The sequence below is a fragment of the Haemorhous mexicanus genome, chromosome 2 (genome assembly GCF_027477595.1).
Source record: "Haemorhous mexicanus isolate bHaeMex1 chromosome 2, bHaeMex1.pri, whole genome shotgun sequence".
Taxonomy (NCBI): domain Eukaryota; kingdom Metazoa; phylum Chordata; class Aves; order Passeriformes; family Fringillidae; genus Haemorhous; species Haemorhous mexicanus.
In genome coordinates this window covers 122,395,604-122,418,317 of record NC_082342.1, presented here as the reverse complement: position 1 = coordinate 122,418,317, position 22,714 = coordinate 122,395,604, and the positions used below count along the sequence as shown (strand labels likewise).

At 52.9% G+C, this 22,714-nt stretch overlaps 1 protein-coding gene across 3 annotated transcripts in view; it reads right to left on the bottom strand.

Moving 5' to 3' along the window:
- NUP98 (nucleoporin 98 and 96 precursor) overlaps positions 1-22,559 on the bottom strand; it is a 37,473-nt gene extending 14,914 nt beyond the window's left edge. Inside the window, exons 1-21 of one of the 3 annotated variants that reach the window (XM_059840244.1) lie at positions 22,431-22,538; positions 21,050-21,196; positions 18,889-18,992; positions 18,394-18,495; positions 18,036-18,215; positions 17,174-17,313; positions 15,600-15,707; positions 14,836-15,019; positions 13,792-13,955; positions 12,929-13,066; positions 12,279-12,366; positions 9,883-9,975; positions 9,383-9,523; positions 8,338-8,471; positions 6,621-6,808; positions 5,655-5,771; positions 4,315-4,619; positions 3,448-3,561; positions 2,613-2,751; positions 2,207-2,384; positions 1,468-1,632 (exon numbers count right to left, since the gene is read on the bottom strand). In XM_059840244.1, the coding sequence (XP_059696227.1) occupies positions 1,468-1,632; positions 2,207-2,384; positions 2,613-2,751; positions 3,448-3,561; positions 4,315-4,619; positions 5,655-5,771; positions 6,621-6,808; positions 8,338-8,471; positions 9,383-9,523; positions 9,883-9,975; positions 12,279-12,366; positions 12,929-13,066; positions 13,792-13,955; positions 14,836-15,019; positions 15,600-15,707; positions 17,174-17,313; positions 18,036-18,215; positions 18,394-18,495; positions 18,889-18,961 (2,751 nt within the window). In that variant the 5' untranslated portion in view covers positions 18,962-18,992; positions 21,050-21,196; positions 22,431-22,538. Of the gene's footprint in view, positions 1-1,467; positions 1,633-2,206; positions 2,385-2,612; positions 2,752-3,447; positions 3,562-4,314; positions 4,620-5,654; positions 5,772-6,620; positions 6,809-8,337; positions 8,472-9,382; positions 9,524-9,882; positions 9,976-12,278; positions 12,367-12,928; positions 13,067-13,791; positions 13,956-14,835; positions 15,020-15,599; positions 15,708-17,173; positions 17,314-18,035; positions 18,216-18,393; positions 18,496-18,888; positions 18,993-21,049; positions 21,197-22,430 lie in introns of all 3 variants that reach the window. The other 2 variants (XM_059840246.1, XM_059840245.1) reach the window with 2 other exon arrangements.
- Between the last annotated feature and the right edge of the window lie 155 nt (positions 22,560-22,714).

The window sequence follows — 22,714 nt, the reverse complement described above, 5'->3', positions numbered from 1 at the left end:
GAAGTGATGCTGTTGGGCAGCCAGGTGTGCAGCTCAAAATGCAAATAATTAAGGATCTGCTCCAGCAGAGGGATGAATGAGTGGGTGTTAATTAGCTGAGGAGCCAGGAGAGCTGGAGCAGCAGCTGGCCACTGCTCTGGGATTCTCCATGCAGAATGCAGCAGAGCTGGCAGCCCCCAGCCTGCCCCAGCAGCAGGGTGTTCTGCAATTGCTGAACAGGGATCAGGGTCCTGAGGGCCTCTCTCAGCTGCCTGGAGAGCTCTGCTCTCCTGCCACACAAATGGTCAGCAGAGACTCACACTGGGTACCAGGGACAAGTTCTGTGTTAGAAACACAGAGCTACTGAGGTGGGAAAAGCCTCAGAGCCCACCAAGTCCAACCACGCCCCAGCACTGCCAGGGCCACCACCGACTCCATCCCAAGTGCCACATGCACAGGCTGTGGAATCCCTCAGGGAGGTGACTTCACCACTGCCTCGGGCAACCTGTGCCAGGGCTGGACAGCCCTTTTCAGGAAGAAATTTTCCCAATATCCAACCTAAACCTCCCCTGGCACAACTTGAGGACATGTCCTGCTCCACCCTCCTGTCAGGGAGTTGCGCAGAGCCACAAGGGCCCCCCTGAGCCTCCTTTTCTCCAGGCTCAGCCCTTCCCCAGCCCCCTCAGCCCCTCCTGGGGCTCCAGCCCCTTCCCAGCTCCGTTCCCTGCCCTGGACACTCTCCAGCCCCTCCAGGCCTCTCCTGCTGGACCAGAACTGGACACAGCCCTCAAGGTGTCACACAGTGCTCAGCACAGGGGACAATCCCTGCCCTGGGTCTGTGGCCACACCATGGCTGGGACAGGCCAGGGGCAGGGGCCATTGGCCTCTTGCCTACCTGGGCTCCTGGTATTCCCAGTGAACTAGCTCAAACACTGCCTGTGGATCAAACATTCCTGTGTAAGATGGGCCCAGCGCTGAGGATGTTTTGCAAAGGTTTAAAGCAGTCACATCCAACACAAATATGTTTACGAAGCCAGCATATAGCCAGCCTTACAAAAAGTATTATTTTAATAAAAATAGAGCACATTCTTAAAATGGAAAGCAGACAGTCTTGCACACTAATGGTGGTAAAGGCAACTGAGTGCACAGCATCACTGTCCAGGCAGGCAGCACACGGCGGTGGCATTACGGGCGTGCATTTAATAGTCACAAAAACAAGGGTTCTTCCAGAAGAGGTGCAAATCTGCCAAACTCAGACTAGAATTCAAACAAGAAACAAGGGTTGAAAGGCTCCCCGCCCCATCCTTAGTCTGAAATGTCAAGTGTCTCAAAGGAAAACAACACGCAGCCACTCAGGCAGAGCTCAGAAGAGTTTCTGTAAGGCTTCACTCTCCAGATTGCACGTTACTCCAACCACCCCCTTCCCAGGCACAGCTATTCTCCAAATTCCGTGTCATCAACCCCCTTTAGTCACTGCTCTCCTTCTACCTGAGCTGGGGGTGCTGGTTTGCCGTTCAGGGCCATCTGCTGGGGTGGCAGGTGCCCTGGGGGTGGCACAGGTGTGGTCTTTAACTTCTTGGTGTCCACTTTTAAAGGATGATCTTCCTCTTCCTCATCAGAATCTTGCAAGCCATACTTGGAAAAGTGTGCTACCTGTGTGAAGGAGAAGGACAAATGTGTCACAGCTTGGAAGTGAAATTTCTGCAAGGCCTGAACACTGGGCAGGTGTAACTGTGTCCTATACAGGTGTACTAACACACAACTCTTGGGACACCTGCAACAAACTCAGCCTCTCTACAGAGGCTGTTGTTTTAAAGCTCATCAGCTGTCACAGACTCTGGGATGACAGTTCAGTGTTGTAGTGCTTGGCAATTGTATGATTTCACATGTGTTATTGATTATGTGTATTACAAAACCACCTGCTCTAGGCAGGTCTGGGGCCACAGTTTTCACCACAGAACTGCAGACTGGGTTGGACTGAGAGGGGCCTTAAAGCTCATTCATTCCATGAGCAGGGATATATTCCATAAGCATGCACTTCCACTAGTGCAGGTTGGTCCAAGCCCCATCCAACCCGACCTTGAACTCTCCCAGGAATGAGGAGCTGCTTTGGTGAGGACGGTTCTCACCAGAGCTGAGGGACTCCAGACAGCTGTCCAAAGTCAGAACGCCTGGAGCTGGGGATGCTGAGGAGCCTGCAGGCCGGGCAGAGCTGCAGGTGGCTCACCTTGAAGACCCAGGAGCCGGTCTCGGGGCGGTACTCCTTGAAGCGCGCGCCCTGCCTGCGGGACACGGCCTCCAGCCGGCCCTCGTAGTCCATCTCGGCCAGCCGCTCGGGGCTCTTGATCAGGCACCGCGACGTCTTGTCCGTGGGCCACACCCCGTCCAGGGTCACCTCGGCTCGCCTGCCAGAGGACAACAGGCTCGGAGACCAGGGGCTGGGAACCTGAGCACAGCACAGCCCCACACAGGGAAACTCCTATCGGCTCTTAAACCCAATCTGTGGTTCAGAAAGCTGGAAGTAACTCACTGACACTGCAAACCAAATGCACCAGTTGGATTTGTCTCTTGGTTGCAAGCCTGCAAGCACAGAACTGTCAGGGTTCTAAAAATCATCCTTATCTAACACTCACCTATTTAACCCTTCCCCAATGGGAGGTTTTTTTTCGTCATCAGGGTAAACAATAACTTCTTTTCTCCGGATATGTACAATCTCATCCAGGTTTAAGTTTGTTAGATTTATTTCTCCTTCGAAGTAAATCGATCCATAACCTGCAGAACAACCCAAAAGGTCACAATTAAATTGTCTGTGAAAAGTCATGTGCCAGAGAGCCCACATTCCTGCTGTGCTCCCCTTGTCCCCACCCAGCCCCATCCTGTCTCCCGAGCAAAGAGACACATTCTTCCCCCTGAGAAAACTATGGAGGAGCTTTATCCACTTTGACACCAATATCAAATGGCTGGGAGAGCTGGGGATGTTCAACCTGGAGAAGGGAAGGCTCCAACCAGGGCCTAAAGGGGTTCCAGGAGAGCTGGAGAGGGACGGGGGACAAGGCTTGGAGGGACAGGGAATGGCTCCTAGTGCCAGAGGGCAGGGCTAGATGGGATCTTGGCAATGAGGAATTGTTCCCTGGCAGGGTGGGGAGGCCCCAGAGCAGCTGGGGCTGCCCCTGGATCCCTGGAAATGTCCAAGGCCAGGCTGAATACGGTTTGAAGCAGCCTGGGACAGTGGAAGGCGTCCCTGCCCATGGAATGGGATGAGCTTTAATGCCCCTCACAAACCAAATTAGTCTGTGATACTGGGATTTATTTTATCCTAAAATCCTACAAAAGTTTGATGCCAACTGCTCCCAAAGCAAGGGCACTGGTGACAGTCAGACCGAGGGTTTGGAACTAAGGTTCTGCAGCTTTAGGATGCCTGGGTCAGGGTGAAGGCCCAGGAAGGCCCAGGAAGGCCGGGGCTCTCACCCGTGCGGCCGATGGTGAAGTCTGTCACGATACATTCCTTCCTGTCGTTGGTCAGCCGGGCCAGCTCCTCCAGGGTCGGGATGGTGTAGTAGCCAGCTCGTGTCAGGACAATCCCTGCAACACAACATCCCCTGAGAACAGGGCTGGCAGCAATGCATCAACATTCCCAGACTGTTATCCCATTTCTTTAGCCAGCCTGACTGAACAGCTGGAAGCCTCAGAGAAGCTGAGAATCAGGGCACCCACAGCCAACAGACACCACAACACCTTCATTCCACAGCCTCCAGAGCACATTTAAACCAACTGCTCTGGCAGGTTCTGCCTAGGCACCTGCCAGGGAGCAGCAGGTATGCAAACAGGAAGGGAAGAAGGTGTGCAGGGAGAAGAAAAATTGCAAATGTATCAACACTTCAAGGAAACACTCTCCCTGCTTTAGTAGCCAGGGGCATCAGGAACTGTAGACCAAACTGCAGCTTCTTCTACATTTAACAGGCTCCAATTCTTGTTCATCTATTAACTTGTCTAATGATCTTCCTATTTCCCAAAGCATTTTGCATCTACAAAATGTCTAGAGACATTTCTTCTGCACATGTCACCTGCCAGTTTCATTACATGCCACCTAAGTATTACCTGGAAGGATTAACAAATCCTTTCCCTTTACCTTCTCAAGTTTAAAAAACTGCAACACACGTGATATAAAACTGGGGGATAAAATTTAAATGCTTACTGACTCAGCAGATAAAATTTCTGCACTAGGTAAGAAAAACAACATTTGTATTCTGGTGGAAGGAGGAGGAAAAAAAGCAAAAGCTGAGGGTGTCAAAGAGCAGAAAACTCTGCATGCAATGCTGCCCCCGCCAGCCTCACCTGCAGGATGCTGCTGGAGCCCAGGTTCGATCTCCTTGTCCCACTCCTCCTGCAGGGAATCCTCCTGGAAGGAGGCGTCCTCGCTGCTGCCCTCCAGGCCGTTGCGCAGCGCCGCGCGCATGTTCAGCGCCACGATGGTGTCGTCCACGCTCGAGTGGGGCTTGTGCCCGCTGCCCTCCAGGCTCTGCGGGATGGGCTTGGCAATGGGGTTGGTGTAAAACCTGGTCACCTCGTGGGCCTCCTCCTCCTCCTCCCGCTCCCCGTCCTGCCTGTGGTTCTCCTCGGGAGGCACTGACAGGAAGAACCTGGGCAGAGGAAGGACAATGTGAATTATTTCATTCCCAGGGACTTAGACCAGCATTCCTGGGCAGGGCCGGCAGCTGCACTTGGGTGACCCCTGTGGGTCCTGCACTCTGTGATTCTATGATTAAAATTCTGCCCTTTCCACACGAAGAGCAAACATGACCACACCAACTGCAGTGTCAGTGATTATTCCCCTTCCCTCTGCTCCTGCTTGACCACCTCTGCCACTGAGGCTCCCACTGCAGCAAGGACAATGGTGAGACTGGGACAGTCCCCACAGGCTGGGGACTAAGGCACGTGCCCTGTGCAGAGCTGAGTGGAACAGGGAGCTCAGGCTGGACAGAAGCCTCAAAAGGGAGAGTAACAGCAACCTCAAAGCTCCAAATCCTTTGCCCACAGGGCCAGGGTGACCTCAATCCCACAGGAGCTCTTATTTTAGTAGCTTTCAATAAAATCAGCGTAGTGAGCTGGGCAGATTTTTTCCAGACTCTGATTAAAAGCAAACCAAGGCAAAAATCAGAGTCCAACTGAAATATGGCCACAGGTTTTTTAGAGGAGGTTGGAATTCTGGCTTTTGGTGGGAGAGGATGTAGCCTTAGAGGCTCCTCATTGTAATCAATCTGTACAAAACACATATAGAAGATAGAAATATGAGACATGAGGATCAGTGGGGCTCCCTTGCAATTCCCACATTACTGAGGACTGACCAGCAGAGGTTCTTCTCCCCTCAGAGCTAGGTTTAGCATTTCCCCAAGGAATATCCTGGTTTCTTGCTACAGGGAAGGAAGAGAGACTTGTCCAGAACCTAAGTCCCTGCCCCCTGACCTGGATTTTGGGTGAGGTGACCTGGTAGTGCCCACACAGGAAGAACACATGGTTAGTGCAGGAGGAAATGCATCTCCCAGCAGGTCAACTGCTTTCAATGAACAGCGAAGTGACATCCCTGAGAAGAAGGGGCTGCTGTCCAGCAGTAATTTAGGGACAGGCAGAACCAGTCTGCATTTCTGAGGACAAGCCCTGCAGGGTGACTTGCTCACCTGTCCCCATTCTCTGGGTACTCTGACGGCGACGCCAGGTCCTCGTTCTCTCGGCTCACAGGGGAGAACAGGTTGCTGCTGTTGAGGTTCTTCAGAACCAGCTTCTTGATGCTCTTCCTAAACACACAACACACCAAGGAAGGGAAATTTGGATCTATCCACTGCATACACGTATATTTCATATTTAATTCAGATGCTCCAGGGACCAGGAACCTGCTCTAAGACCTGTTCCCACACCCAGGACATATCAAGTCTCCCATAAGAGATCCTAAAATATTTTGGGGAATTCCATCCAAAGCTCTGGCTAATACAGAGGTGCAAAAAACACAAGCCAGTGAACAGCTCAAAGCCCAAGTTCAGCAAACCACAGTGTTCCCTGTTTCCCAATTAGCTTTTCTACAAACACAGGTCTGGCCCACAAGTGCAGGTTAATTTTACAGCAGGGTCACTTTAATCTTTTAGCCCTTTGTTTTTACTCCACTTCAAATCTTTCCAAACCCCTTTTCTATATGACAGCCACTGATGCACCTACAAACTGAACCCAAAGCTTTACTTGGGCAGATCCATGATTTATTTCTCACAGAAACATCTGTGGACCTGAAACAGAACCAAGGCTGGGATAAAACTACCAGAAACTGGCCTCCATACTAAGGGCATGAGCAAACCTAATGACACTCCCAGTCAGGAGCAGGAAGTATTACCCTGAGCAAGCTTTCCTTGTTAGAATTCCTCAATGACTTTATAGGAGCTTTGTTCCCATCATGGGCTGAGCTCATTTTACAGCTTATTTAGCCTTAAGAGTCTAAGCTGAACCTTTTCACCTCCTCTACAGGAAACAGTTCTAGTGAAACCTTACAGACAAGTTATCGTTCTTCCAATATGAACCAGAGCACAAAATCATGAGATTCAGGGTAATACACAGGAATTCCCAGAGGATTATCACACAGAAACAAAAGAGAAGCTCACTTTGGCATGAAGGCTCCATTGGACAGGGAGGGCTCATCATCATCCAGCCCATCAAAGAGCTGGGACTTGGCCGAGCCCGCTGACTGCAGGGCCTTGGGCCGCACTCTGGTGGCGGGGCGGGGGGTCAGCTTGTAGTGGGTGGGGGTCGTCAGGGCCTTCTGGGCTGCTGGGTTGGTTGGCTTCAGCCTCTGCAACAGAAAGATGGACAGGTGGAAATCTCAGGCATGGGGACAGAGCTTTAGGGTGCTCCAGCCCAGGGCCCTGAAAGGGGGTGGTAAGTAAAGGGAAGCAGTAATTGACTCCAGGTAAGGGGGGCTCCATGTACAGCCCCGGCCATCAGCCTGGATCCATGGGCACCCTGGGCTCCATGTACAGCCCCAGCCATCAGCCTGGATCCGTGGGCACCCTGGGCTCCATGTACAGCCCCGGCCACCAGCCTGGATCCATGGGCACCCTGGGCTCCATGTACAGCCCTGGCCATCAGCCTGGATCCATGGGCACCCTGGGCTCCATGTACAGCCCCGGCCACCAGTCTGGATCCATGGGCACCCTGGGCTCCATGTACAGCCCCAGCCATCAGCCTGGATCCATGGGCACCCTGGGCTCCATGTACAGCCCCGGCCATCAGCCTGGATCCATGGGCACCCTGGGCTCCATGTACAGCCCCAGCCACCAGCCTGGATCCATGGGCACCCTGGGCTCCATGTACAGCCCCGGCCATCAGCCTGGATCCATGGGGACCCTGGGCTCCATGTACAGCCTCAGCCATCAGCCTGGATCCATGGGCACCCTGGGCTCCATGTACAGCCCCAGCCATCAGCCTGGATCCATGGGCACCCTGGGCTCCATGTACAGCCCCAGCCATCAGCCTGGATCCATGGGCACCCTGGGCTCCATGTACAGCCCCAGCCATCAGCCTGGATCCAAGGGCACCCTGGGCTCCATGTACAGCCCTGGCCATCAGCCTGGATCCATGGGCACCCTGGGCTCCATGTACAGCCTCAGCCATCAGCCTGGATCCAAGGGCACCCTGGGCTCCATGTACAGCCCCAGCCACCAGCCTGGATCCAAGGGCACCCTGGGCTCCATGTACAGCCCCGGCCATCAGCCTGGATCCGTGGGCACCCTGGGCTCCATGTACAGCCCCAGCCATCAGCCTGGATCCGTGGGCACCCTGGGCTCCAGCTGCCAGGCAGGACTCACCTCCAGCCCCTGGAACCTGCTAAGGGGCAGCAGACACTCAGAACCTCCCCTACCACCTCAAAAGCCTGGGAAGTGTTTGTTTTATCATCTCTTGAACAAAGCAACAGGGAAAGGTTTCTCAGAGACTCTTGGGGATGTCCTAAGCAAAGCACTACAATTATTTTCCAAGCATTAACCACGATCCATCTTTATTCCCAATCAGTAGCAGGGAGCACTGGAACTCCACAGCCAAGGTGGTGATGCAGGCAAAAGCAGGAAATCATGGAATGGTTTGGGTTGGAAAGCACCTTAAAGATTATGCCCTTCCAACCCCCCCTGCCATGGGAAGGGAACTTTCCACTGGGATAAAATCAAGCACTTAGTGTCCTGGAAGGTAAAAAGCCACTGCACCACTGGGAGAGCACAGAGGGCAACCTACTTGGCTGCTCAGTGTGCACTGAAGTGAGGACTGCACACAGACCAAGTAATTCCAACTGCCACCCATAAAAGGAGTTCAGTGCTGATGGGCACTTACCTCTTCCTTCTTCTTCGGGTCTGACATGGGGTTCCTGAAGAGTGGGGAGTCCCCAAAGGGGGAGTAGGTCAGGCTGTTGAGGTGCTGCTGGAGGACAGCTTGCTGGGCTGCAGAGGCGTTGGGGTCTGTCAGAGCTACAAAAGGAGCAGCATTTTAGAGCTCTGGGAACAGAACCAGGGCAGGCAGAAATACAGCAGTGCCCAGAACATCTCTCTCCTCCATCGCAGTGTCCAACCATATTCACTGAGTTCTCATGTGTGAAAAGCTGAGGGCACAGAAAGCTACAGAACAGTGGAAAGAGTCTGGCCTGCCAGAACATTCAACTAATCCAGCTGGCTTCTGAAAGGGTGTGCAGGGAAAACACTTCATGCAGAATTTTGACATTACTGCTACCACAACCATACAGGTCTAGAGTCCCCTCCACAATGGATTCTAAATCTTGTCTCTGTCTTAAAGCATTTTATTTTAATTCCTATTGAAATGCTCTAAGACTTCACCCCATGAAACATTCATGCCACCAAAAGCAGCTTAATTCTAATTCCAATAAATGCAGGATGGATGTGGGCATTTGCAAAGAACAACAAAACCACTCTCAGAACAACAGCTTATTGTCAGGGTCTGCAGGAAGTTGGGAGGAGAGCTGGAGACAACTGGGTCTTATTTTTGTCCCAAAGACAGAACATTCCTGTTAATAAAGGCCCTCTAGGCCTCTCCTATCTGGAAGTACCGAAAAATCCAACGTTGCACTTCCCTGACTTTTCATTGTGCACATCTATTCTTGCTGCCCCAAATTCAATTTGGGAAATTTACTAATCTTCAAGACAATAATCTAAAATAGGTGCAATTATTGGGCATGTAAAGCAACTTGGAATTCCTTTAAAAATATACATATAACTAGCAAAAAAGGATGATTAACACGGTCTGCACTGTGACTGAGAACAGAAGTGACCCCAAGGAGATATTCTGTCGTTCCAAACCCTTTGGGAGGGATGTGCTCCTGTGTCCAGGCACATGGGCACAAGGCAGCAGGCTCATGGACACTCACCTACAGCAGGCTGAGGGGCCCCGAAGCCCAGGGTGGCTGTGGATGTGTTGAATCCTGGGGCTCCGAACGCTCCCGTTCCCAGCGTTCCCCCCAGCTTTGGCTGCGTGTTCCCAAACAAGGACGTCTGTCCTGCCCCCAGAGCTGTGACAGAGAGGGCACCGTCAGTTACCACAGCACTCTGACAACTTCACAGGCACAACAAAGAATGCTGCACTGGACTGCAGGAAACACTCTCCACGCCCATGCATGCTGCAGGCAGCAGAGGCTCTGAGCACAGAGGACCTCCCCAGCCATGCCCACTTTCTGTCAGGCCACTTGGCACTGTGCTGAGAAGATCCCCATGTTTGAGCTTCAAGCCCGGATGGCTGTCCTGAGCCATCCTGGCTTGAAGCTCAAACAGGCCCAACCATACCTAACTCAGCTACAGGCAATGCCCAGGCTGGACTGCACTGCAGCTTGAGGGCTGGAGCTGCCCAGAAATGAGCAGGGAAACTGCTTACCTGTTCCAAACCCTGTTCCAAGTCCAGTGCCCAGAGTCCCAGTTGCAGGCTTATTTCCAAACAAGCTATTTCCAGCAGTGTTGGCACCAAAACCTTCAACGACAGAATGAGCAGCTCATTAGAGATGAAATGAAAACAATGCATTTAAATAAATAAGCCTCACAGGGTCAAAGAGCCCTGCCAAAGCCAAATTTCTCACTGTTTCCAGCAGCGCAGGTTAAACTGGCAATCAGCAAGAAGGGACTTCACTGGTAATAAACACATTTTAGATATAAATATAGCATTAAAGCAGCAAAGAAAAATGTTGGTCTGCTTTCTTAAGCTTTTCAGTTTGTAACAAACTTCAGAGTTTCCCAGAAAGGCAGAGCTGCCATGATGCTGCTCTAGCTGGCAATGGAGTAAAACGTGCTGGGGTTGTTTGAGTGCCTGGAGGGAACAAACCTCATTTCATCCTGTTTATACCACACACTCATTTCTCTGACCCTCACCACAGAGCAGGTGGGAACTCAGATCTGCACAGTTCAAGAGCACAGCTGTAGCTGCAACAAGGCCACCCCAAATCTACCATGAGCTCAGTTCTACTGCAGATGCTGACCCCATCCCATGCTTGGCTATTACACAAAGCCAGGATTAAACTGAAAAAGTGCAGGTGTGCACCAACCCCTTGGAATCCAGCTCCATTCCTCCTAGAAACTGCTACAGAGGCAAACCAAAACCACACACTGCAGAGGCTCATCTCCATCAAATAGGGCCAACACACTGTGGGGCCATGGAGATCCTGAGCAGCAGAATGAGAACTCAAAAGCACCTTCCACACCCCTGGGAGGTTTATCCAGGGCTGCTCACCACAGTCAAACCCTGCTTGCCAAGGTGCTGCCCTGCTTCAGAGCACTGAGAACTACAAAGAGCTTGATTTGGGAAAGACCTAAAAGATCAGCCAGCTCCCTCGAGGTCTTCCCTGTCTATATGGGCAGGCTGGCACAGCAGGCTAAAGGCGTGGCAGTCCCCACTGCCTTTAAATAACCAACACAAAACAGCACTGCAGGACAGGGATGGCAGGGTCCAACCCCCTCCTACTCACTCTCAGAGACAGTTTTGTTGCTCTGAAATCCAGAATTAAAAAGGCAGAAGAGATTTCAGAGTCCTCTGAAAGAAGCTGCCACTCCCTTCAGCCATCCCTACACATTCCTCCTTCTCAGTCACACCCACCCAACATCAGTTCTCACATCAGAGGCCACCAGGAACACACCAGCAGCTCCTCAGGACTTTCCTTCACACCAAGGACAACAGCAGCCACCAGCTGAACTGGAGCTGACTCAATTCACCTTCACTGCAGTGCAGGATCTCCTGACACCTGCCCAAGCCCAAGGATCACTGGTTTTAGCCCAGTTCTCCCAGTGCTGCTGTGCCAACACAGGGTGTTCACAGCCTCACAAACCCCTCTGCTCCCCAAATCCTCGATTTCAAGAGTTTTCAACCACAGAATTACAGCATGGCTGGAGTTGGGAGAGACCTCTGAGACCCCCCAGCCCAGCTCCCTGTCTCCAGAGAGGGAGACTCCAGCCCCTGCCTGGGCAGCTGTTCCAGGGCTCTGCCCCTCCAGGGACGAAGTTCTTCCTCAGGCTGGCCTGGAATTTTTGTGTTTTAGATCCTGGCCATTGCTCCTTGTCCTGCCACTGGCACTGGCACCGCTGAGCAGAGTCTGGCACCATCCTGACACCCCTGGAGAGATGTGGACGGATGGACGGACGGATGGACGGATGGATGGATGGATGGATGGATGGATGGATGGATGGATGGATGGATGGATGGATGGATGGGGTAATTGGGTGGATGGATGGATCCCCTCTCAGCCTTTCCTTCTCCAGACTGACCAGGCTCAGTTTCCACAGTCTCTCCTCACCAGAGATGCTCCAGACCCCAAATCATCTCTGTGCCCTTCCCTGGACCCTCTCCAGTAGCTTCTGGTCTTCCTTCAGCTGTGGAGCCCAGAACTGAACAGGACATTCCAGATGAGCCTCCCTGGAGCTGAGCAGAGGGGCAGGATCCCCTCCCTGACGTGCTGGGAATGCCCTTCCCAATGCTCCCCTGGATCCGGAGCTCTCCTGGCCATCCCAGGCTGAAAATTCCCTTAAAGACTCACCAACACAGTGGCACTTGACCATCTACTTCCCAAGTCAGGGAGCCCCACCAAGAGCAAAGGCACAACCCAGCACATTCATCTGTGCCAGGGCCATTGCTCACCTGCCAATTCCAACACTACAGTACTCAACATGTGCTCTCTGCAGTGTGTGGTGCACACAGTACAGATTTAAATGACTGAAACCACATTTTTTTCCCTGTCCCCAAACTGGAAGGGTTTGTAGGGGTTCCTAAACTCAGAGCAGGTTTGTTACCAAAGAGTCCCCCGCCCGTGGTGGTACCGAACGAGGGAGCGCTGGTCGTGGTGGCTCCAAATCCAGCAGGCTTGTTCCCAAACAGGGTCTGAAAGGAAAACAACAGGAGTTTGGAAACCTGGCATGCTGACACCACGGGAATTGTGTCGGTGTTTGGCTGCAGGCAAGGAAGAAGAACTAAAGCCAAGCACAGCTGAGCCCCATCAGCCCACCCTCCCATGAGTGGGGTTATCCCAAGCCACCTACAAAACCCCCCAAAAGCTGCCAGTAGGGTCAGACTCAAGGGGCTTAAGGGACTTTTCCAATCTCAGTGATCCTGTGATTTTTGCTCCACCAGAACCAAAATGACTGAGTATCAAAAACCAAGGTTGGTTTTGGTCCACCACAACTTACAACCTGTATTTCCAACCCTATGCTGAGGCACCCCAGGCACTCAGAAACTCAGTATCTCCTGCTGCTTTCATGACTCCACACTTCACCTGTCAAAAAATTACTCTACTATACCTGTTTATCCTCCAGTTTACAGCAAACCACCTGACTTTCACATCTCAGACATCCTAATTCCTAAGCTGACACAACTTCTGTGCAGTCATCACCCCGAACAGGGCTCTGCTTGGTTTTCTCTCTTTATTACAGTGGCACAGACATACCGAACCACCAACACCAAATCCCGTGTTGGCTTGTCCAAAAAGGCCAGTTCCCGTTCCAAATCCAGTCCCAGCATTTGTATTGGCAGCTGTCCCAAAAAGGCCTCCAGGCTGCGAGGGCTGGGTGACCCCAAAGAGACCCTACAAAAAGGAACCAGGTTAAGGTAATGCTCCCAGGCTTTTCCAAGTCCAGCACTGACAACAACAGATCCAACACACAGAATCAGGCAATAAAACAATGCTACATTTGCCCTCGTGCTGGGGGAAGAGGACAGGTGAAGAGCATTCCAGAAGCTTTAGTCTTCCTTCAAAAAATTAGTTACCAAAAGGAAATTTAAAAAAAAAAAAATTTATGCTCCAGGATTTAAAGGATATTGGAATTTCCTCATTGCTTTGAGCAAGGGAGATGGAAAATAAACATTTCACAGGGTTTTCTAGGAGAAGTCACAACAAATTCACAAAGAACACAGGATATCTGGAGAAAAAGCCTCTAGTTACACAAGTTACAACTACGTAGAATCTTTCTGTCACAAAAGCCCCCAAATGTTGCTCATTTGTCACCAGAAAGCCCAGGACTGAATTCCCACAGAAGGCTGATAATGGAATGACGTTATCTGTGTGAAAACGATCGGAAGCACAGGAGCTGCTAGAGGGAAGCTGCTTGAGGAGGTGAGTGGGTACATGATTTGTCAACAGCTGACTGTTCTCCAACTGTCAGGAACAAAGCTGACTGCCAGGAGGTTCCTCACTCCACCGCAGCCTTCAGAGCCTGGCACGCTGCTTTTATCCCACGGCAGTGGAACGTGAGGCACACCCCAATGCTGCAGCCCCCCGTGCCCAGCAGGAGCAGCTGCAGCCCCCCTTACCATGGTGCTGGTGTTGGGCTGGCCCAGGGTGCTGGTGCCCCCGAAGGAGAAGCCGGTGTTCTGCGTGGTGGTGGCCTGGCCAAAGGGTTTGTTGAACAGACTCGTGGTCTGGGACTGCTGCCCAAAGAGCCCCCCGGTGGTGCCCGTGCCAAAGCCGGTCGTACCTGGGACACCAAGGGCAGTTAGAGACCCAGCCCAGCAGATCCACACCCCAGCAGGCACACAGCAAAAAGGGTCACAAAATATCCTGAGCTGAAGGGACCCCAGGGATCCCCCAGTGCCAGCCCTGCCCTGCCCAGACCCCCCCAAGCCCACCCTGGGCATCCCTGGCAGCGCTGGCCAAAGGCTCCTGGAGCTCTGGCAGCCTCGGGGCTGTGCCCATTCCCTGGGCAGTGCCAGCACTCTCTGGGGGAGAACCTTGCCCTGCTTTGCAGCCTGAGCTGCCCTGGCCCAGCCCCAGCCCAGCCCCAGCTGCTCCCTGGTTGCTGTCTCTGCTCATCCAACAACCACTTCCATTCCTACAGCCTGGAGGATTTGTATGTGTTTACAGTCGAATTCCACAAACACAAATATCCACTTCTAGGAAAAAATTCTTCCCTTTGAGGGTGGGCAGGCCCTGGCCCAGGGTGCCCAGAGCAGCTGGGGCTGCCCCTGGATCCCTGGCAGTGCCCAAGGCCAGGCTGGACACTGGGGGGGCTTAGAGCAGCCTGGGACAGTGGAAGGTGTCCCTGCCCATGTCAGGGTGAGACCGGGTGAGCTTTAAGGTCCCTTCTAACCCAAACCATTCTGGGATTCTGTGATCTCTTTACTTTTCAATTTGCACCAAAACCCAATAAAAATCCAACACCTGTTTCAATTTTTCCAAGAGAAGTAAGAAAACAGATTCCTATGGCAAGGAGCTGCACCAGCCAATGCTGGCAATACAACCAGCACAGCTCTGCGCTCACAGCAGTGTTTCAGCATTTTGCATCACAAAATGCTAAATGGTTTAACAGAATATTTGCACACATACTCACAGGAACATCAGGGCCAGGCAGTACTTACTGGTTCCAAAAGCAGTTTTATTCTGCCCATAGGAGAAGCCTGTATTGGTAGTGGAAGAGCCAAAAAGCCCTGTGGCTGTGCTGGACGTGGCAGTGGAAGAACCAAACAAGCCAGCAGTTGCTCCTGCTCCTACAGGATTCGTGGGCCCTTTCCTATTTGCCTGGTAGTCTTCCAAACGGAGTTCCTAGAGGAAAATCCAGCTCTTTTTACCCAGGACAAGGGCAGGCAAATGTCCTTACCACACTCACACAGCACCCCATCCTCACCAGTGTGAAGGCTCTAGAAAAGCTGCAGCACCCACATGTTTAAAAGGACAATAAAAATGGGACCTGAACTTAGATCCATGTTTTTACTTCAATTTGACATGCCAGAGCCTTTTCAGATATTTTATAAATGATCTGTTTTGAAGGGTCAAACAAACCAGCCCAAATGGGAAGGCCTCAGGTCAAATCCTTGGGAACACTAGTTTATAATAAACAACTGAGTTCTGCCTGGGATCCTGCTGTTATCTCAGCAGACCAGGGTTGTTCCCAACAGGACCTCATGTCCTTCTGACAAGACAGAATTTCAGCTCGTCCAGAACTGCATCAAGCACTTAAACCCAACTACAATTAACGTGGTGTTTCATTAATTGTTTTACTTGACAACACCTCTTGTGTGTGATACAGACATTGAAGGTTCACTAATATTTCTGCATTAATGAGCACAGACAGTAGGTGAGGCCCAGAAAGGCCTAAGGCAGGGCTGTGTGCCCCTGCACTGACCTCGAGGGACTTGCTCTCGTACTCCTTCATGGCAGTGATGCACTGGTGCTTGGTGTTGATGCTGGTGCTGACGCCAGATTTCACCATGGTGTCGGTGCCGGTCGGGGGCTGCCAGGAAGGAAGGAAGGGCCAGGTTAAAATCCAGCCAGACTTGGGGGAACACAGCCACAACTCCCTGCAGATCCCGGGAAATCCTACACCTAGCAGAGACCTGAGGCTCAGTGTGACTGCTCTGCTCGGGCAAGACCCCACCTGCAGAGCTGCCCCAGCCCTGGGCCCAAGAGCAGGAGGATGTGGAGCTCTAGGAGCCAGTCCAGAGGAGCCATGGAGCTGCTCCAGGGCTGGAGCCAGGCTGGGAGGGCTGGGGGTGCTCACCTGCAGAGGAGAAGCTCCAGGGAGAGCTCAGAGCCCCTGCCAGGGCCTCAAGGGGCTCCAGGAGAGCTGCAGAGGGACTGGGGACAAGGATGGAGGGACAGGACAATGGGAATGGCTCCCAGTGCCAGAGGGCAGGGCTGGGTGGGATCTTGGCAATGAGGAATTGTTCCCTGGCAGGGTGGGCAGGGCCTGGCCCAGGGTGCCCAGAGCAGCTGGGGCTGCCCCTGGATCCCTGGCAGTGCCCAAGGCCAGGCTGGACACTGGGGCTGGAGCAGCCTGGCACAGTGGGAGGTGTCCCTGCCATGGCAGGATGGGCTTTGAGGTCCCTCCCGACCCAAACCTTGTGTGACTACATGGTTTTATGATTCCATCATTATTTGTACAGCTGAGGCCTCACCCACGTGTGTTCAAGGATGATCAACAGTGGAATTAGTCACAGGAACACTCAAAACAACTCCCAGCAATTCTGCTTTCAGTTTCACTTTAAAAGTAGCTTACCTCAGCTTCTGACACAAATCCTGGAGCTCTGCATGAATTCCAGTATCCCCCCCTGTTTTTACCAGTGCTGTGGAAGTACAAGTCAGCAGCACTGCAAGAGCCCAGGCAACAGCACAGCTCTGCCACCAAAGCCTCAGTCTTACATCAGCTCAGTCCAGAAATGAAGAGGGATGAGATCTGCCTGCACAAGTTTTTGGGGAACAGAGTCCCTCCTCCAGCAGGCCCCAGGTAGCCCAGTTCCTCAAGGCCTCTCTGCTGGGCCACCCTCCAGGTCCAACTGCCACAGAACTTTGTAGCAGTTACTGAATCCTGTCTTAAAGGGGACTCGTCCAGAGGAGGCAGGACACCACTCCTCTCCTTCCAGGTCCCCTTCCCAGAGCCAGGCTGGCTCAGCAGAGCTGTGCTGATTCTGACCCATTCCAAGACATCTCTAACCCTTACTGCTGCCAGCATTTGCCATCCATGGCACCTGCTGGGAAGGCTGAGCTTTAGGAGCTCCTTTACTCTTTCAGTGTTGGCACTAAACCCAGCAAGCTTGCAATTCTACAGTGGTTGAGAAGGGATGTTTTCAAATCAGTTCAAAACACTTGCAGGTGAACTCATTTTTTCACCTCAATGACCAAGACATCACACAAACAACTGCAAAACTGAATACTTCCCACAGTAAATGGGCTGAAGTAAGAAGAAAGAACAGAACTTACATTAAATTTAATAGTCGTGCCAGTTGGAGCAGCAGTGAAGCTGGTTGGGCCAAAGAGAGAGCCAGATGTGCTCCCAAAGGGGTTGGAAGTGGTGTTGGTGGTCCCAAAGAGCCCTCCACTGCTGGTGCTCGTACCAAAGTCTGAATAAAGCATAAAAAAATAACAACATCAGAATTACAACAAACCCGAATTAAGTATTTAAAACTTAAACCCTAATACTTTATTCAAACTAGAAGCTGGATTGAAAATGGAAAGAACAGCTGGGAAAAATAATTTGAAAACAAAGCGGGAAGCTGATGGTGCTGCCAATGCAGTTCTCTGCTGCAGAAGTGTCCTTAACTCAGCACCCCAGAAACACTACACAAACCACAGCAGTTTCCTTCTAGAGCAGTCAGATTCCTTTCTTCCAAGTAGGAAGAAAATAACACAATAACTTTATAATAAAGAGAAATCAGCAAGGCTCCTTTTCTTTCTTCGGAAGGGGCTGCAAGCAGTTGCTTTTGCCTTGTGAAATTACAGAAGAGTTTAACAGCATTCCGTGTCTTCTCCTGCCACAGACAAACCCAATTGTAACTGCTCTGCCACAGGATAAAAACCTAAAATTAAACAGCACCTAAACAGTATTCAGGATAAAGAATTCCAACCAACCACCTTTGGCAATTGATTTTAAAACGTAGGGCTGGAATCACAGCTACAGATTCAGGAGCACGTGGGCTCCCCCTTGGCTGCTGTGGGCAGAGATGTCACTGTATCCTCCAGGAGAAACCCCTCAGCCCCACCCTGACCCCTGTCCCAGCCCCCAGGTACATCCAGCTCCCACTGCTCTCCCACCCAACAGCAGAGGGGCACGAGCCTCACTCACTTCCAAAACCAGCTGGCTTGTTCTGTGCAAAGGCATTATTCTGGGATGAGAACAGGCTTCCACCAGTGCTGGTGGTTCCGAAGAGGCTGTTTGATGTCCCAGTGGATGTTCCAAAGCCAAAGCCAGTGCTGGTGGAGGAGGTGGCTGGTTGGTTGAACGTGGTGGACCCAAACAACCCTCCTGCAGACAGAAACAGGCTGTTAATCCTTCACAACCTCCTCTGCTTGGGAGCTTTGACAGGTTCTTGCTGCCCTGGGCTTAGGAGGGTGCTTTTTGGCTCTTTCTGGCTGGTTTTTGTGGAGGATTGCGTGGTTTGGGGCTGCTCCCTTTCTCCCCTCCCTCAGCCCCCAGGCCGTACCTGGCTTGGTCTGTGTGCTCCCGAACAGGCTGCCGGTGTTGCTGCTGGAGCCGAAGGCCGAGGTCCCGAAGGCTCCTCCGCTGGTCGTACCAAAGCCAGCATCTGCAAGCACAGCCCCGTGAGCCCCTCAGGCTGCAGCTCCACAAACACCCCCAGAACACACACACTCCTTCCTTCCAGGCCTTCCCAACAAACCCACTACTGAACTGTTCCAGCCCCGAAACACCCCAGTGATACTGCCCTCCCCAAGCACTGCATGTTTCACTCTTCCCACAGAAGGAATTTCCACAGCAGACACGGAATCCTGGTTGTCTGCTCAAACTGAAAGCTTAGTTAGGGGTGAAGCCTCAGGCTCCCGGGCCTCTTCCAAGCCAGCTGGAACAGCCAGCAGCTCCCTCATTCCATACCATGAGGAATCACCACCTCCATGGGATGCTCTGAGCTGCACTCCAGGAAAAGACACCTCATTAAAACCACCCTGGATATTTCACTTACTTTGCCCAAAAGTTGAAGTTGTCCCAAAGCCGGTGCTGCCTCCGAACGGAGTTCCAAAAGATTTGTTAAACATTTTCAGGATGTATCAGGTTTTCTTCCTAGACCTGGAAAGCAGAATTCAGGTGTTATTGAAAGCTCACCCTGCAAACTCATTTTCCATCTCCCTCACTGCCAAGGGCAGCAATCCCACCAGAATCCTTCAGCACCGACCCCATGGCACTGTGTGATTCCAAACCCTGCCACAACCCCAGGAGGGTCAAGAGCACCAACATTCCAGTGAACCACAGCTAAGGAGGTGTCACTAAACATCAGTGTCCCTAAAACTAAGGTGTCACCCTTAATTATGGCTGGAGTTCCTGCCCATCTCGGCCTGTGTCCTGGGCTGCAGTGATCCCACTGCAATCCTGGGGGTTTCCAGGAATGATTTTCCTGTTCCACCCTCTTTGCCAACTGCTTCAAGCACGGCAGAGGGGAATGCACTGCACAGGGATTACAGGAACCCAGCCTCCCTCTGCTTTCCCCTCCTGCACTTCCCGGCAGCTGCTGTCCAGGGGAGTTTGGCTGGGCCCAGTTCCCTCTCCAGCCCCCACGGTTTTTTTACAGCACATTCCCTGCTGCCTCTCCCCAGTCTCCTCCCCCAGCACAAACAGATACAAACTTTGCTCCAGCTCTCCGAGTTTGTCAACAAATCCAGCACAATCCCCACAGCTCCTCAGGCACACTGTCAGGGAATTGTGGGGTGTTTTCGTGCAGCTTCACCACTGAAAATTCCAGATTAGCCAAAAACGTGCCAGATTAACAAAAAAAGCCAGTACTACCGCAAATAATGCTCATATCATCCCCAAAAAAACACTACTAGCAACAAAAAAAAAAAAAGTTAGAACTAGAAAAACAAAATGCCATGTTAACCCAAAAAAACCCAAAGTTAAAAAAAGCTAGCATTACCTCCAAAAATGCCATGTTAACCAAAAATAATGGCTGTAATGATCCATGAAAAGCCATATTAGCCACAAGAAAATGACAACGCTAACTAGAAAAAATACACATTACTAAAATAATGTCTATTAACAAAAAAAAATGGTAGTGCTACCCCACCCCTCTCCAGATTCAGCAGGAAACGAGGAATTCCCCTGCATTCCCAGGTACTCCTGGCAGCAGTAGCCACACACAGCACTGCAGAACTAAGAACATCAGCAGTTCAAGGATGGCCCCCACCAGGAATATTCCCAAGGCAAACTATTCCAGTCAAAGCCAAAGCTGCCCTTTCCCTGTGCCCAAGGCAAGCAGAGAGGGACTGGGCACTGCCCAGCACAGCCTCCCCCAGGGAAATGGCTACATCCATGTGCCCATCCTTGAAACTGAAGTGTTTGTTTCCCTAACACCAACAGCACTTTCTGGGAATGGCCAAATCCAGACTGGGAGCAGCCACAGTCTCCCCCCATCTCTGAGCAGCTGGAGACTAAATCAGCCCAGAACCACCAGCCCAATCCAACACTCCCCTGGCAGGAGACCAAAAAGATGATTTTTAGTGTCACCTCCAACAGACACACAGCACAATTTTGGAGTGTTAAGGGTCTCCACACATCCACAGGCAAATCCTTAGAGGTTTTCTTTGTCATAAGAAGAAGAATTTCAGTGAAATGATCCTGGTAAAAGCCAGGAAAAGCTGCTCTGAAAAACTCTCAGAGCTCCCCAAGCTGAGAGGAGCTCCTTGGGAGAGCTCCTCTGGGACAGGGTAACACTGCACCCTGAGCCCTCCTCACCTTCTCCCATGGGATCCCTGGGGCTGGCAGAGCCCTCCCAGCCCAGGGAGTGCCAGCTGTGCCCCATGGCCACCTTGTGCCCAGCCCAGAGCACTCAGTGCCACCTCCAGGGGACACCTGCAGGGATGGGCACTGCAGAGCTCCCTGGGCAGCCCCTGCCAAGGCCTGAGCCTCCTTTCCATGGGCAAATTCCTGCTGCTGGCCAAGCTGAGCCTCCTCTCAGAGAGTTACGGGAGTGGAAAGGTCCATCCTGCACATCCTTTTCTCCAGTCTGACCCCCCCAGCTCCCTCCTCACCAGGACCTGCTCCCAAAGACACCTCTCCATTCCTATGGAATATTTTCAGTCACCTCCCCTTGTGCCAGTGCAAGTTTCCCTTTCAGGCCTGACAAAAATCACCTGCACTTTCCAGCTGTCCGATGTTGTGACTCTCAGCCTTATCTGCAAATTCACAAGTCACTCATTTTCTGTGGTTCCTCTTTCCTAAGTCACTGTTCTCACATTGTCCTGAGATCACTAAACGCCAAACTCTACCTAAGAAGAAAACTAAAAAATCACATTTTAAGAGAAAACGTGTTATGGAAAGATTTCCCCCTCCCACAGCAAGCATTTTGTTCTACTTCAAACCCACCCCTCCTCCCCTGCACCTTGAGAGCTGTGTCCAGTTCTGGGCTCCTCAAAGAAAGAGAGACCTGGAGGGGCTGGAGAGTGTCCAGGACAGGGAACAGAGCTGGGAAGGGGCTGGAGAATTCCTGAGGGAGCTGGGAAGGGGCTGGAGAATTCCTGAGGGAGCTGGGAAGGGGCTGAGCCTGGAGCAGAGGAGGCTCAGGGGGCCCTTGTGGCTCTGCACAAGTCCCTGCCAGGAGGGGACAGCCGGGGGGGTCGGGCTCTGCTGCCAGGGCACAGGGACAGGAGCAGAGGGAACGGCCTCAGGCTGGGCCAGGGCAGGCTCAGCTTGGCCAGCAGCAGGAATTTGCCCATGGAAAGGGTGCTCAGGCCTTGGCAGGGGCTGCCCAGGGAGCTCTGCAGTGCCCATCCCTGCAGGTGTCCCCTGGAGGTGGCACTGAGTGCTCTGGGCTGGGCACAAGGTGGCCATGGGGCACAGCTGGCACTCCCTGGGCTGGGAGGGCTCTGCCAGTCCCAGGGATTCGGGGATTCTGTGAACCCAAGAGCTGGACCAGAATTAGTAAAACTCGAAGGTTCTACACAGGATTCCACTCCCACTCGCTGCAACCCCAGCTGAGGGAAGCCTCACGCCAAAAGGCTGTAATTGAAGTTTAACAGCAACAGCAGAAAATCCCCCAAAACCACCCAAAGAAACCCATGTCATCAACAAAACTTCAACCCACATATAACCAAGCTAACTTTAAACTACGACTAATTAACACGACAGTAAATAACTCCCGGCCCCGGGGACAGCCGGGCCGTTACCCGCATCCAGAGCCGCGTATCCCCTGTGGAAAACACCCGGAATCTCCAACCGGACCCGCACCGGGACAACCAAAAAGGCCTAAAAATCCCCAAAAGCGGCCAGGTACTGCGGAGGTAGCCGGTGCACGGCTGCCGGGAAATCCCCGCCGCTCACGGCCTCCCCGCCTCCCTCCGGCCCTCCCTCCGTCCCGGGACCTCCCCGCGCCCCCCCCACTCCGGGACCGCCCGGTCTCCCGGCACAAAAGGCCTGGCGGCGGCGCCACAGCCACGCCGGGAGGGCAGGGTGGCCAGGCCGCGTCGCTGCCCGCGGGGGGCGGGCAGGGCAGCCCCGGCAGGCCCCGGTACTCACCGCGGGTGCCGAGAAGCGCCGCTCGGAGCGGCCGGGCCGGGTCGGGCCCGCGGTGCCGCCGCCGCCGCCTCACGGGGCCGCAGCTGCGTCACAGCCCGCGCGCGCACTCCCGGCCTCCCCCGCGCGCCGCCTCGGCGCCGCCCCGCCCTCCGCGCTTCCGCCTCCCATTGGCCGCGCCCACCAGCTCTCGCCCTGAGCTCAACGCTGATTGGGCAAAGCGGAGCGGCGCACTGAGCGCCCATTGGCTGAACGGGCGCCGAAGAGGGCGGGGCTTTGCGCCGCGG